Raw genomic sequence first — 16,361 nt, forward strand, 5'->3', positions numbered from 1 at the left:
GTGGAGGGAGCATCATGTTTTAGGGCTGTTTTGCTGCCTCGGGGCCAGGACAACTTGCAATCATTAATGGAAGAATGAATTCAAAAGTTTATCAGGATATTTTGCAGGAAAGCCTGAGCCCGTCTATCAGACAGTTGAAGCTAAAAAGAGGACGGATGCTGCAACAAGACAATGATCCAAAACCCAGAAGTAAATCAACTTCAGAATTGTTTCAGAAGAACAAAATACATGTTCTGGAGTGGCCAAGTCAAAGTCCAGACTTGAACCCCTTTGAGATGCTGTGGCATGACCTCAAGACAGCGATTCATGCCAGACAAGAATGGGCCAACATTAGTCCTGATCAATATGCCAGACTGATCTGCAGCTACAGGAAGCGTCTGGTTGAAGTTATTGCTGCCAAAGGGAGGGCCTACAAAAAAATTAAATGTGATGGTTCACTTACGTATTTTCGCCTCTTCTGTCATTGTTTGCATACTATCATCATTAACATATAAAAACATATAAATGTTTGGGTGGTTTTAGTTAATGTAGACACTGGTTCTTTTTCATCTGTGTGATTTTGACAAAGATCAGATCACATTTGATGGTGATTTTATGCAGAAATGTGAGAAATTCCAAAAGGTTCAGATCATTTTTCATACCACTGTATATCAGCGCGCATGGGCTGTCATGGCGCCTAGGACAGAAAGTTCATGCGAGCTTTTCTAAATTAACTTTAATCCCACAAGTGTATCTTTTGGTTGATTGATAAACCATCTATATTTTTTCAGCTGACCACAGTGGGTTGATATTATACCACTACTATCTTTTTGCTCAAGGTTTTCATACCATGAGAAACTGATATCGGCCCATGCCTAGTCTTTACTATGTGTGTGGAGTATGTGTGTGTCAAGCATGAGTGTGTGCGTACGTGAACAGCCCTGCACACATCTATTGATCAGCTTGTCAATAAGGACTAGCCTTTATATTTTTCTTCCTCTTTCCTAACTCCCATCCTGTTCCACATCTGTGTGTCCTCAACGAGTTCATAGACACGCACACACTCATCCCAGGAGCCTCTCCTAGCCATTGTAGTCAATACAGAAACCTTTCACACATCAATAGCATCGATCGGCGGGAACTAGGAAGAAGGCTGAGGTTCTGCTAACTGCGGGTAGATTCGATTAGCTCGGGCCTGCTTTTGTTCATGCATCAGGACATTTCTGATGGAAGCTGGTCTCGGTGGTACACAAAAATGCTGAAGAGTTTACTACATTGTCTTAGGGTTTGCTAAAGTAAGGCCTCAGTTAGTAAGTAAATGTATTGTTTTTATGTCACACACTACTGTCTTAGTACAGGGGTGTCAAACACACTTTGGCCACGTTGTCTTTTTGGTGTCCCACAGACGGATGTTATGCCTGCCAATTAGGGCTGTCTAACTAATCAAAGATTAAATGAATCAACAACTATTTTGATGATTGATTTTATTTTTTTAAGTCATTCTTTATCTAAAAATATTCTGAATCTTTTTATTTGAGACTTGTAATGGCAAATACTGCATGGTCTTACGTTTGCATTCTTTTAAAATTAAAGTTTGTTAAATTAAACAAATTGGGGGGGGGGCGAAAATGTCTTTTTTCATTAAATTTTTAATTTGAAAATATAAAAATATTTGATCGAGTTTTACTTTTTTGTATTTCCATTTTTAAAGTAAAAAAAGGAGGAAAACAGTAAATATTATTTTATTAACTTCTGTTTTTTAAATAAAAAAAAAAAAAGACGAAAAACTGCAAATTAATTAAAAAAAGAACTTTTAATATTCTCTGACTGGTGTTGTCCTAGATGTTTCTTTAAGGACCACAGAAATTTTATTGAAACTTGATTTCAATGAAAAAACTAAAATAAAGAATAAAAAGCAAGTCAATGCCCATATTTTATTTTCGCAGGCCACATAAAATGATGTGGTGGGCAGGATCGCGGGCCTTTAGTTTGACACCTGTGTCATCGTAATTTACCATTGCTGCAAGCCAGCAGTGCCCCGCGCAATGACGATCAATACATTTCCTAACTCTCCCCACATTCCATTTACTTATTAGGGAAGCACATTACAGTAGCGTAGCGGTTAGAAAATAAACCCACAAGTGCTATAACATAGTGTGTGGTATATTGTTTTTAACAGAGGGCTCAGGCCAGCCCCAGCTTAGCCGAGTGTTTCAGGATGTTCCGAAGCGGAGAGCCCTCTCCAATACAGCTTCACACACAGGTCTGTCCCCTTCACACACAGATTCAAGCACGTTCTGTCCGTGTGGCATGTTTGTGTAAGGGTGAACTTTATCTGTATGTGCGGGTGTAAGTGTGTGTGCTTTTGTCAACTGATTGGCGGGCTGGCGGAAATGAGCCGCGATGGTAGCATGTGCGTTCAGAGGTTTCACAGGTAGTTTTGTCGAGTGTAGTGCGTTTGCATGTTTGGGCTCCAAAGGGACCAGCGCTTGCGGTGTAGTTTTGGGAATGTTCTTTTGTGATGTGACATTGATCCATTATAATCTTAATCTCCAAATAGTTGGTTTCCCTACTTGTGTTCATCTCTTCCTCTCCACTTTTTCTTCCCTTCCAGGAAACATCACCGCTCGCGTCCGCTCTCAAGAAGCAGGTTCCGATGAGGCCATCAAGTCCATTTTGGAGCAGGCCAAAAGAGAGTTGCAGGTGCAGAAAGCCGGTGAGTGGAAATTTTTGTTCTGTCAAGGCCGGAGATGTTTCTGGATTCTCTTGACGTCTTTTTCCTGACCTGTTGCCAGATTTGTCTCACGTGCAACCCTCGTACACGGGCTTGAAAGGAGGGGGTGGAAGCAGGCTAGGTGGCGGAGGGGGCAGCGGGTCAGACGAGGCCATCCACTCCATCTTGGAGCAAGCTCGCAGGGAGATGGAGGCCCAGCAGGCTGCGCTGGAGCCCATCCTCAAAGCCTCATCATCCTCTTCCTCATCCTCCCTCGCATCGCTTTCTCAGAGGGACCTCATGAGCTCGGCGCTAACTGCTCCCCTCCCCCCTTACAACCCCCTGGCTCTATCACTCAAGAAGCCTCCCAGCTCCCTCTTGTCGTCCCCTTCCTCCCCGTCCCCCGTGCTGGACTTCAGCTCTGGCATCAAGAGGGAAGGCAGGCCTTCTTCAGGGATCGACGTGTCATCAGACGGCTCTCTCAGACTGGGCCGAAGCTCCGAGGGGTCGCTACGCTCCGGGAGCGCGGCAGGAGGGGTGGGTTACTGGAGGGAGCAGTGGTGGAGCAGCATGCACACGGACCCCCGCAGGTCTACGGCAGGAGATGAGAACCACAACCAGGAAGACTCCAAAGAGGTGGGACTTGTTTATGTGCGTTGCCTTTTGCACTTATTGTTCCACTCTACAGCCGTCGCGTGTCTGACCTGGTCCCCTGGTACGTGCTTTAGGGAATACTGAGTGACAGTCTGTCTCGAAACAAGCCGTGGAACAAGCTGAACCAGAGGAACCGGGAGCCGTACCTGCGCATGCAGCCGTGGCTCAATGGAGACCAGGGGCAAAACGCACACGTCCAACCAGCTCAGAACCAAGGTAAGCAAATCCCGCAGCGGCACACATCTATGATTCACGCAACCTCTTTACTCGGAAAGCCCTGATTAGAGCTGGAGGCAAGTTGCTAGCGTCCATCTGTCAATCACTCAATCTCCCCTCCCTCGCCCGATCTGACCTCGCATTCTCCCATATCCTCCGTGTAACTCCTCCCACCATCTCCCCCAATCCACTGTGCTGTGGCAGTGTCAGCCAGCAAGCTGCTGGTTTGTCATGTCATAGACAAGTTAGTGTTGCAGCGCCAGATGGCAGCTCTGTGTGTGCGTGCGTGTGCGTGTCTCTGTTTCTCTCTGGGGGTGTAAACAGCAGCTAATGTACACTGACAGCTCCTCATGACTGCTCTCTTCCAGCCTGCTGAGCTGCACAGCAGCACTACACAGGCATAGACAGGGAGATGAAGGAAAGAGCAGCAAGCCAAAAAAGCGTCAAAACTAGAAACTTAAACACCTTTGCCGTTCCTTAAATAGGTATTAAGTTGATTCGAGAATGTCTCAAGTCCCGCCCCCTCCCCAAAGCCAAAAGAATAGAGGATAAAACAAGTGTACAAGAAGTCTTCTGACCGATACAATCTTTGTCTTGTCCTTTATCTCCATAAGCAGAAGGTACTCCCAAAACATCGGCGAGCTGCAGCCCCGCTCCAGAGTCGCCTCTCAGTTCAGCCGAAGAGTCTGTCAACGGACTGGCCGGCGAGCTGATCACGTCGCAGTCGTCCGGTCTCAAGCCCCCTGCTGACGACACTTCTTGTGGGGACTCCCAGCCCGGCACCCCGCTGCCCATACCTGGTCACTCGGGTTTGAGCATTCAGGAGATGGTGGCAATGTCTCCCGAGCTCGACACTTACGCTATTACCAAGAAGGTGAAGGAGGTGCTGACGGACAACAACCTCGGTAAGACATGGACAGAGTATATTTCCAGTAATCTTAGGACCCTATAAATTCCGGTATATTTTTACTCCCCAATTCTGTTTTGTCAGTTTTAATTTTTTGGAATTCCATTTGACCTTTTACTTGTATTTTCCCACACATTGTTATAGGGATGTCCCGAACGTATCACGTGATCAGAAACCAGGCCGATCGCGCCATTTTTTTTAGAGGATCGGAATTTGGTGAAAAGGATCGGGTTTTTAATTAAAAAATAGATTTGTTTTTCTGGTTCATGCTCGTAAGCGCCACAGCCTCTCAGCCTCGCTCCTGCTAAGCAGTGCAGCCAAACTGGCCAGCGTGCTTGGTGCTATAAGTAGTAAGTTAACGATGATTGACAGGTTTGTAGCTTTGATCTTGCCAGAGAAGCTTGGTAGCTCTGCGATCAAAGGATCACGTGTTAATAATCGTTAAACTTGCTTAAAGTGAAAATTCAGAATTTTTGACATTAGGCTTAATCTTCGAGTTAGCGGGGGTTTAATTAGTTGGTGGAGTTGATTTCAACAAATTCCGTGCAGTTTGAAAGTTATATGTTATTTTCAGGGCTCCGGAGTGGCTAAGCTGGTGTGAGTCAATGGGGCCAACTTAGCATGTCAATTAAAAACGATACAGATCTACGAACAGATCCAACAGAGTGAAATAAATTCAAAATGCAGATCATTGTTCCAAAACACTCATGCGGCCAAATCAATGTTATAAAAAAAAAAAACTGCCATAATTCATTTCATTCTGCAGGACTGTTTTTATTTTAGATGTGTAATACGACCACACTAGAAAGGAGTGGTACGGCCACTCGTGCTCACGCTGCATTTGAGGAAGGTGGGAAGTCGGACTTATCCCGTTCAGAGGTTACAAGTTGCGACCTGAAAGCGTTCCAAGTGAATGTAAACAGCAAAGATGGGTGATCGCGAAGTTGTTTTCTGTTTTGGTCATCAAAAGACATTTTTATCTCCATCAAACCTGCCTTCTCGTAAGCGATCAAATAGTGGAGGCGTTTCAATTATATTTTTCCAGATCAAAAGTTGGAAACTCTGACTTCCTACCTTTCTCTAATGCAGCATCAGTCTGCTGAGTTAACTGACGGCCGGCAACATGGCTAAATGTGCATTTAGAGGCCGTGGAAACAGACAGAAGAAATGGGCAGAGGAAAATTTCCATAAATTCTCTGTGAAGAACGAGGAACAGTATAAACTGGTTACTTGCTGCTGGCTACGACATAAAAAATCAGCAGTGAAAAAAAACACTGTGATGTCACTCCGCCCTGCTCTTCTGCAGAGCTGGATTACAAATGTTGCTTTTCATACTGCCATTATTGACATGCAATGGTAAGTTCTAATAACTTTATCCTGGAAACATAGCCAACACTATTGATTGCATGTGTGAACATTAAGCCTGATGTCAAAAATCCTGAACTTCCCCTTTAAGTGTGCTGTGGCAACAAGCAGTGCAACGGTTTGTGGTTCAAAGCCGAACTGTATGGTTCGCCCTGCACGGTTCAATACGCCTTTATGAACTGCGCCTTTTCGGTTTTGCAATTAATTTATTCCGATCGCTTGTGGAATGAATTGGTCGAGCTCTGTGTGCCTGTGTGTGACGTGAAGCACCACTGTGGAGAAATTCCCGCCCCGCAAGTAAATGTCCGATCGCTGTCAAGCACCTGTGTAATAGAAGCCGAGTAACGCCCTCTCTCGCTTACGAGCGAATTGAAACAAGAAAGAAAACAAAAAGCTATGGCGAGCGGAGGAGTGGAGAGACCGAATTTTGAGGAAGCACTGGCTTCTTTCAAATATGCGGTGTGGCAACATTTGGTATCCCCGTGGACTACAATGCGGAGGGAGAGAAAATATTGCAGGGAAAAAAAATAATTGCAAGCATTGCTCAGCGCTTGTTCCCTATGCTAATGGCAACACTTATAACATGACTCCGGCACCTCAGCCAGCATCACCCACAGATATCCCTTTCTCAGAGCAGGACAACCCCGAAGATGACACCAGTGAAAACACACGGCGGGCTTCGTTAATTTATTTGCAACGCTTGACCCGCGTTACATTGTTCCCTCGCGGACATATTTCTCCAACAACGTAATCCCCGACATTTATGAAATGGCACGCAAAGCTATCGAAGATGACTTCGCTAAAGCACATAGTTTCGCCCTGACCTCTGATAGTTGGACGTCCCGTGCTACTCAGTGCTACTACCTAACTGTGACGGTCCACTATAATTCATACCTGTCAAGTTGTACGGTCTCGGCGTAATTAGTACAGGTCAGCACTGATTTTTAAATGCGTACGCCGTACGTTACGTTCAAAATCTGTATGTTTTTCTTGCATTCCGTTTTTTTCCCCTCCGTTCGGATTTTATCACCGTTTCGGCAACGAGACAATGTGCGTTAATACGTTGGTTGAATGACGCGAGAAAACTCAGAGACACGGAGAGGGAAGAGTGTTTGTTATGAAACTGTAGCAAACGCGATGGAAGGCCAGGTGGCTCCAATATTTCCTGACTGTAGCCGACAGCCTACAATCTGCGCCTAGATATCTCATGCATATAGAACTACATGCGAAATGACAGACTCGGTAGCGTTAGTAAACAGCCGCCATTTTAGAGCAGTAAACGGCTCTGTTTTAGTGAACCTTCCTAGCGAACCTAAGTAACTTTTTATCTAAAATACTCCTAAATCAGCAAAATCTTGACTTGAATCTATCTTTAAAGGATGAAACGGTTTTAACATTTTCACATGTCGAAAGTAGACAGAAGGGAACTAAGGCAAAAACGGGAGCAATTTTATCAACTTTAACAGTTGATTCGCAACATTAAATGACCTCCAAACATAGCAAAGGTTACTATGTTTTTTTTTTGTTTTGTTTTTTTGGGGGGGGAAATGAAAAGAAAAAAAAAACATGAAAGGTAACACCAGTTACTTTGCCAAGTAACTTTTTTACTACTGTGTGTGTATTTCAGTAGTCAGTCACTACACTTACATTTCAAGTGTTTATTTAATTTTCTTAAAAGCAAAATAAAGGCAGTTTAAAAAAAAAAAAAAAAAAAAAACGCAAATCGAAACCGAACCGAAACCGTGATCCCAAAACCGAGGTTCAAACCGAACCGTGGGCCAACTGAACCGTTGCACCCCTAGTGGCAACTCATTGTGTATAGGGCTGCAGCTATCGAATATTTTAGTAATCGAGTAATCGACTGAAAATTCTATCGATTAATCGAGTAATCGGATAAAACATATATTTTTAGGTGAAGAGCAATTATAGATATACATGAGAAAACAAGACATTTTATCATTTTCAGTCAATCAATGTCTTTATTTTTAATGTATATTGTTGAAAACAGCCAACAATTGCATCTCAGATGTAACTAGAATTTTAAAAAATGACTAATTCACTGCTTTCACTCAAAAAACCTTTAGATCTTATTTTTTAAAAGTGTATATATATAAACACACCTAAAAATGCCTTTACGCTTGATAACACACATCACTTAAAAGTTAGGATTTTTTCCCACGTTTTTCAATTAAATTTCTATTTGTGTCAAGCCATTTTTAAGTTCTAGTTAAGTTTTAAGTTAGTCTAAACTGTAAGTCCTGATAGGATTTTGAGTTTTTGCACTGTTCAAAATAAATGTATGATACAGGCTGTATTGGAGCACATTAGGGACTAGTGCTACTTGGTGTTTTATCCAGCAATGACTACTGAGCTAAAATTGATAGTTAGCATTATTGAGTTTTTATTTGACACCCTCATCACTCCACAACGCTATGTTATGTTAAAGCCAGTAATTAATTGAAACCTAGCCCTCTGCAGTGCTAACGTAAGGTGAGGTAGTAGTGACAGTAACGTTAATTTTATACATTAGCGCTTAGCGCTCTACTGCTTCAAGATGGCGGCTGTTTGCTAACGCTGCCCAGACGCGGCCTAGTCTGTCACTGTGCATCTAGTTCAACATACATGTGATCTCTATGAGACTCATTGGACGCTACCTGCAACTAACGTAGCATGAGCGGGCTAGTATTTAGCAACGTCGGCGTCGTTTGTAGCGGTTGTCGGCTGCAGTAAGTTTTTTTTTTTTTGCTTCTTCCTCTACGCACGTGACATCAGCGCGTTGTCCCGCATTAAAAGTAGTCCGAGCAAAACGTGATGCTTAGAGCTGTCAAAATAAACGATTACTCGAGGTGAATAAAATTACTCGGATCAGTTTTTAAACTCGAGTTACTCGAGTTGCTCGAGTATTCGTTTCAGCTCTAATTGTGTAAGTGAGAATGTTAGTGGATTTTAGTGGGCTCACTCAATGAGACATTTAATAAAAAAACAAACAGTTTTCTACGTCATTCTTGTTTAAAAATAATTCTCATTATGAAGTGGGCAGGGTGGGACAGTAACATGTTTGGAATTTTTGGAACCTTTTTTTATCTGACTCTGTATCGGCAGATTCTCAAAATCAGGTCACTTGGACTCTGATGCAAAAATATGCGATCGGGACATCCCTACATTGTTACCACTGTGTGTGTGTGTTAACAATGTTTGACGGCCTCCACACACATGGCTTTAAAATCTTCGACAAACTTTTGGGAAAGATACTCGTTGGCTTCCATTGCAGACAGCTATTTTGATTGGGAGCTGTCAGCCAGTTTAAATGAATAGGACATCTTTCATGGTCAATGGCAGGGAATGAGTTAAACGGATGGTCAATTCCTTTATCTTGTGCTTCCCAGTGGAAAGAATTTTGTCTATCAAATTGGAAAAAACAGAATTTCATGTATATGCTGTGTAATCGTGAAGAATAACAAAAGCAAGAGAGTATTTCCAGGAAGTGTCTGCCTGGCATGGAGGCAGCCGTTTTATATATGCTCGTACTATTTTAGCCAATAAAATGTTAGTAGCCCAGATTGCCCACCCTTTCTCATGACATCAATACTTGTTATCACATGCACCTGTGGATATTTGTGTGTAGGTGCCAGGTCACTTCTTTTGTTTTAATTTTTTTTTTCTTAAATACTTTGGGCAACTGTCATCTTAAGTTTACATGTCTGTGCTACCGTTCGCGCAATGCTTTTTTTCCCCATTTCTTTTGGACAACAGTTGGTCATGACATGTATTTTTCCACTTGGGGACAACTGAGTGTTGACAAAATGTACAACATAGCATGTCACCTGAAGAGTAGAAGTCACCGGGTTACTGCTCAGCTTGAATTTATGCGTTGGTGTCAGTATGTGGCCTTTTAGCAGGTTGAGCGTCATTTTTGCATTTTGTTTACAAAAGGGCGAGCGTGAGGGGTTGTGTTACATTGATTAGCGTCCCCCGGGAACAATTCCAATTTCTTTTTTTTTGGCCCAATTCTGTTATTCCGTCCAAGATTCTGCGATCACGGAAAATATAGGGCCCTATAATCCTCCTACTTTTGGTTTGCTATTCAAATAACAGTAACATTTTTTTTTTTCTTCTTTCAACCAGGCCAGCGTTTGTTTGGGGAGACTATCCTGGGTCTGACCCAGGGTTCTGTCTCAGACCTGCTGGCCAGGCCCAAACCCTGGCACAAGCTCAGCCTGAAGGGCAGGGAGCCCTTTGTCCGCATGCAGCTTTGGCTCCAGGACCCGCATAGTGTGGAGAAACTCATGGACATGAAGCGCCTGGAGAAGAAAGGTGTGTATGAGAAGCTCAGGGCTGGGAAAGTTGAACGCACACTCCACACAATGTAAAAGAACTGCGATTGAACATGCATTCATTTGATGAACGTATGCGGATGAAAGCCCGATTGAATCACGCGTGCACATCTGCACGGGCAAAATATCCTTTGTGCAGGACGGCCGAGCATGTTGTGCAGATCACAGTCATCTTGGTGTGATGTCAGTAGCAATCAGGACGGCAGGCATCATGTACTGTATTAGATGTGACAGCTAGGGGACTGCCGCGGGCCTGCTTACTCACAGTCATCAGCACTCCTCTTCATCATTGTCATCATCGTAATAATCATCAGTCTATAAACTTGTATTTTTAATCTTTGTTTGTAGCTTCTATCAAGCCGCATTGCTTTCTTGTCGGTTTGACGTGCATGATCATCGGCAAAACCAATAGCACCACGCTGACCCCCGCTCTTTTATTGGAAAGAACGCTTAGCTTTCAACAATCCCAATACATGGATGAGTGTGAGAAAGCACTAGCTATGTAATTCATTGTTTTGATAGTGCATGTTCAGGGGTGACTCTCCTTTAAGCTTCATTTGGGTTTACTGACCCCAAAGTAAAGCATCCCAGTAGCAGCGGGCAACAGTCCTGACCCAGAGCAGACCCGCGAGCAAAGACGTGGACCTACTCTGCAGTAACGTGTTTGGCCCCTCACCTTTGCAATACCAGCCCGCGAGGTGGCAGCTCGCCTTTTTTAGCGTGCTCTAACCTTGCTCTGAGGGCCTCTCTGCTGCTGTTCCCCCAATATATCTTGCAGCATGTATCAGGGTGGACAAAATGTCAAACTAATGTGAAGCTGCCGTGAACTGCTCATTTTCAGCCAGCGGTGCCAACAGTAAGCTTTGCTACAGCTGCTTTTTGTGTGGAAAACACAGTAGGCATCATTGTTACTCTTTAGTAACAAAGATGGAAAGTACAGTAGCACCATCTAGTGTTAGTTAAGGTTGTTTGGCAGAATATTATTGCTTTCTAGTATAGCATGCACTTATACCATATTCCGGCGCTCCTAGCATAAGGTTTTTATAGTGTACGAAAAAACGAAACCTAGAACTGGGGGGGAAATCATCAACTTTAATAAATCAAAACTATAAAGAAAATAATGACAATTAATAGAAACTGTAATTTGTGTTCACATAAAGAACAAAGAAGTACTTAACTGAACGTTTGATAGAGCAACTGACTACGCAAAAATGCAAAAAGACCTGGTGTCCACATACATGGAATAAATACATTGATGATTCAATAACATGAATTAAAACAGAACTACATTTTGGTTATAGCACCCAAGAACTCTGAAGTTTTTTTTTTTTTTTAAATTAATTTCATAATATTTATTTGAATACATCAAGAGTTACAAGTAGAGCTGTCAAAATTAACGTGTTAACGGGCGGTAATCAATTTTTTAAATTAATCATGTTAAACTATTTGACGCAATTAACGCACATGCCCCGCTCAAACAGATTAAAATGACAGCACAATGCAATGCCAACTTGTTACTTGTGTTTTTTGGAGTTTTGTCGCGCTCTGCTGGCGCTTAAGTACGACTGATTTTATCGTCTTAAGCACCCATGAGCATTGTGTAATTATTGACATCAACAATGGCGGGCTACTAGTTTATTTTTTTATTGAAAATTTTACAAATTTTATTAAAACGAAAACATTAAGAGGGGTTTTAATATAAAATTTCTATAACTTGTACTAACATTTATCTTTTAAGAACTACAAGTCTTTCTATCCATGGATCGCTTTAACAGAATGTTAATAATGTTAATGCCATGTTGTTGATTTATTGTTATAGTAAACAAATACAGTACTTATGTACCGTATGTTGAATGTATCTATCCATCTTGTATCTTTCCATTCCAGCAATTATTTACAGAAAAATATGGCATATTTTATAGATGGTTTGAATTGCGATTAATTACGATTAATTAATTTTTAAGCTGTTTGACAGCCCTAGTTACAAGTACTTATCTCTTCTTTTTTATATTGTCTTCTTTTTTAATCTAGCACCTAAGAAATAAACCAATTTAGGAAAAACTAAACTAATCAACACTAAACCAAAACCTAATAAAATAAATGAAAACGAATCAAAAATAAATTCCACCCTAAACTCATAAGTAAGTGAACACAAGGCCTTGTTGTGGTTTCCTTCTGTTTCAAGTGAACCACAGACGGAAAGACTTGTAGCGCTTCAAAGATAAATGTTAGTATGCGTTATAATAATTTGACATTCAAATCCCTCTTAATGTTTTCGTTTATGTAAAATTTGAAAAATTAGTTGGTCGCCATTGTTGTTAACAACGCAATACACTCCGGGCGGTGACGTCACTTGGCACTGCTGCGGTACATCCACAGTGTCTCTCGTTAGCTACTTAAACATACCGTCGGTTCTGCCCTCCCAACTTAAACCCGAGCGGACAAGTGATGAGCAGGACAGCACTGTCGATATTTCACAAAACGAGCAGCAAAAGCAATTAAATGAAGGTCCACAGCGGGATTCGAAGCCGCGTTTTCCGTCCAACAGATGAGCACGTAGACCACATGACTATACTTCAATGTGACGTAGGCGTGACGATTTCCCTTTAAAGCAATCGCAACCCACATGCATTGTCTGTCTGTGCGGTAAAACCTGAAAGGAAAATGCAACTGCAAAGAAAGTGCTGCTGGCTTGACCACGGAATTAGAAATCACGAAAAGGGAGACACAAAATGTGTCTGTCACAGCAGTTCACGATCAATTTAAAAAAACAAACGCAGCGAGAAGCAGACAAATGAAAAAAACAAAAACAAGCAATGCAACGAAGCTATATAGAAACTGTCAAATAGCAGTAACTCAATATCTCGGCAAGCTGCCTAGGATCGGTTTTAAGACACCGCTGATGTGCTGGAATTAGATGCAGGTACGATGTTGGGAACTCAACCCACGGGTCTGTAACAAAACAATCTGCCCAGCAGCAGAATGTGACAAAATCATGCCAGTTGTCACACTAGCTTTGCTTTCTAGCTAGCACAGCTATTCTCCAAGTCCAGTCCAGCTGCGCCATCACCCCCAGCGAGCATTGCGCGCATAAAACATGGCGCCCTCTGTAGGTCAAAACATGTACTAAATATCGTAGATTTCTAAATCAATAAGAATGATATATACAGTATGTTTCTAATAACATATTTTAGTAAAGGAGAGCAATTGTGGCTTATTAGAGCAATTGTATAGCATGTTTTCAATAAACGGCCTATAGTTCAAGTCCCTGTTTAAGACCACTGACAAGTCACCCTACAACTCTTTCTGACAAAAGCTATTAACCCTGATGTTTCCTCCTCTGTCTAGCCTACATGAAGAGGAGGCTGAGCTCCCTGAGTGATGGACATTCTGTGGACGGGGCTATAGTTGGGCCGGACTATGTCCAAGGCTCTCAAAGTCCGGGTCTGCAGCAGCAGCTTAAGAAGCCCCGGGTGGTGCTGGGCCCTGAGGAGAAGGAGGCTCTAAAAAGGGCATACCAACAGAAACCTTACCCTTCGCCCAAGACAATTGAGGAGCTGGCCTCCCAGCTCAACTTGAAAACCAGTACTGTCATCAACTGGTTTCACAATTACAGGTCAGTGTCATAACATACTATTTTCCAACTTGAAAAGCATCCCTAGTCAACCCTTGTGTATTGAATTGTGATATACAAAATGGTATCGAAAACTAGACTTTCAATATTTTTTTAATTTGGAGGGCTGACAACAAATGACAGCGTTCATTCTTGATTTATTGTTTTTTTTTTTTCAAGTGGTAATATGCCAAAGTTACTGTGTGTGAGTCAGGGATGGGCGTAACTAGTCGTTTAAACGTTTAACCGCCTACTCATTGTTAAATGTTTCATATTTTACTAGTCAATTAAACACAGCATCATGCATCTAGAGCCCCTTTCAGACCTTTCAGCTCAACTTCAGTTAAATTCCGGGATTTAAATGGGGTAGCCCTTATGTCTGAAAATAATTGATGACAAGGAAATGAATTTGAATGCCTTTGATGTTGCCTTTATATTTTATAGAAAAAAATGTTTACAATGGCCTGGTTGGATCCTTTTTTGCAGGACACCATAACCTTCATGTCCATACTGTTGTTTTCTTCAATGATCAATCATAATCAACATTTAGGACTCAAAAAGACAAAAAAAAAATCCCAAAATCTTTTGTCAAAATTTGTAATATTGATTTCCCATTGACAACCAAACATGCTCGACGAACCATTTTGAAGCATTATATTTTATGTTTTATAATTGACAATTCAACACAAACGGCAAGTATGGTCATAGGCGTTTTTGGCCTTTATACATACTATGGTCAAAACAGGTTACTTACAGTAGACCAACAGTGCAAAATAGTGAAAATATATATCGTCTAACACAAATAGGGTTTAGAGGATATCTCTTTGCGAGATTAGGTGTTGTAGCCATCACCTTATCAAAAGTATATACATGCAATCAAGCTTCTCGAACACACAACTCTATATACAAATTGAAAAGATTGATAGTGAAAAAAAATCAAATATAACATTAAAAAGTCTTTAAAAATATTGACAATAAGGTAGTTCAGTTAATTTTTTTCAGGCATGCCACTCAGTTCCCCCTTGAACAGGACAAAGGGCCATGTCACACAGCCCAATCTTCTGCCGTTTGAACTGTCAGCGGCATATCTGGCTCATTCTCTTCCTCAAGTTGATAAAATAATGCATTAGCTTGTGTGAAATTTAGTTTTGGATTCATTCCACACATTTCAAAGTCGCTCGCTCAATACAACCGGCCGTCGCTCGCTACCTCGCCTCCTTCTCCTCAGGTGGCGCCTCGTTCGGCAAGTCATTAAAAATGTTCACATTACTTCCGTCCTTCTTGACATCGCAATGGCTCCTGGGATATGTAGTTTCTCGTGGTGCTTTCGGTTTTGAAAAAGAAAAGGACCAGAAATTATGGACATATGGACATAAACACATGGTCCATGCAGTGTTTTAATACTTATTTATGGGGGCAATACAACTATAAAACACAAATGACATGATCTACCATTTTACTTGGTCAATTGACTTCAAGTGAAAACAGGCGTGGACTTCAACTTCCACACTTTCAAATGAAACCAACCAGCGGCACGTGGGTGATGTAATTACAGAGTGTCGAGGCTTCAAAGATGATATACGTAATTTTGTTGCCGCCAACACGTTCGGTGTTAAAGGGTTAACGTACAAGTATAATGTCCGTGAATTAACCGGACGCGACATGCATGAAAACAGCCGGTTAAATTTCCTGGTCACAGTGCGACGGCTGATGACGTAAATAACATGGCGGGCTGAATGTCATTTCCTCTTTCTTCGCAGTAAGACGAAAAACTGTAAACAATCATTGCAATTATCAATATGGCGAACTAAAAACATAAAAAAATTCAAGTCCAAATATAACGAAATTAATTTGCTACTGAATCTTAGAAACGAGAAAGAGACAGCCCGTTGTTCATCTTTGGAAATGTTTGGTTTATTTGGCAACACTTTATAATAACTATCCGTTTTACTAGTTAATAGATCGTTAGTAAACTGTTGATAAATGATTTATTGTTGATTTGTTAAGCATTTACAGGGTGTTCTTAACCTGAAACACAGTTTGTGAAGAAACGTTTCAAGCTTTTGTGTGTAACGTTTGGCATTTCAATCTTTTCAGGTTAAGAAATGCCGTTCACTTCAAAAGAAAAGGCGTTTTGATAAGGCATTTTGCAGGCAGCGCTCATGTTGCACATTTATGAAAATCTGCCATAGAACCAACAAATATTTGTACTTTTCTTTGTATATTCAACCAATAAAACCTATGACCTTCAACATAAAGTGTATATAGTTTTATTAAGATCCATCAACTAGCATGGGCATTTAGAATGGGGTCAACCATATTGGAACAGCCTGTAAATGCTTAACAAACTGTTAACAAATACTTCACAAATCAACAATAAATCATTTATCAACAGTTTACTAATGATCTATTAACTAGTAAAACGGATAGTTATTATAAAGTGTTACCGTTTATTTTGTTGCCGATGCCGACTAAAACTGACGTAACGTCCGGGTTGTAACACCTCCCTCGCCCTCCACGCGCAGAGTCGCAAAAGCCAACTCGAGCAATTCCCGGTACATCTCCCAATGTCTGAAAGTT

The 16,361-nt window shown here is 41.6% G+C and overlaps 1 protein-coding gene across 5 annotated transcripts in view; it reads left to right on the forward strand.

Moving 5' to 3' along the window:
• The window catches only part of cux1b (cut-like homeobox 1b), a 166,726-nt gene that overhangs the window by 112,379 nt on the left and 37,986 nt on the right, over positions 1–16,361 (forward strand). For 2 of the 5 annotated variants that reach the window (XM_057839479.1, XM_057839480.1), the window contains exons 16-22: positions 2,159–2,242; positions 2,594–2,695; positions 2,775–3,343; positions 3,421–3,562; positions 4,180–4,467; positions 9,960–10,148; positions 13,517–13,784. The exons of 1 other annotated variant lie outside the window; for it this stretch is intronic. In XM_057839479.1, the coding sequence (XP_057695462.1) occupies positions 2,159–2,242; positions 2,594–2,695; positions 2,775–3,343; positions 3,421–3,562; positions 4,180–4,467; positions 9,960–10,148; positions 13,517–13,784 (1,642 nt within the window). The remainder of the gene's footprint in view (positions 1–2,158; positions 2,243–2,593; positions 2,696–2,774; positions 3,344–3,420; positions 3,563–4,179; positions 4,468–9,959; positions 10,149–13,516; positions 13,785–16,361) is intronic. 2 more of the 5 variants (XM_057839482.1, XM_057839483.1) reach the window with 2 other exon arrangements.

This window comes from Corythoichthys intestinalis, chromosome 6 (assembly GCF_030265065.1).
Source record: "Corythoichthys intestinalis isolate RoL2023-P3 chromosome 6, ASM3026506v1, whole genome shotgun sequence".
Lineage (NCBI taxonomy): Eukaryota > Metazoa > Chordata > Actinopteri > Syngnathiformes > Syngnathidae > Corythoichthys > Corythoichthys intestinalis.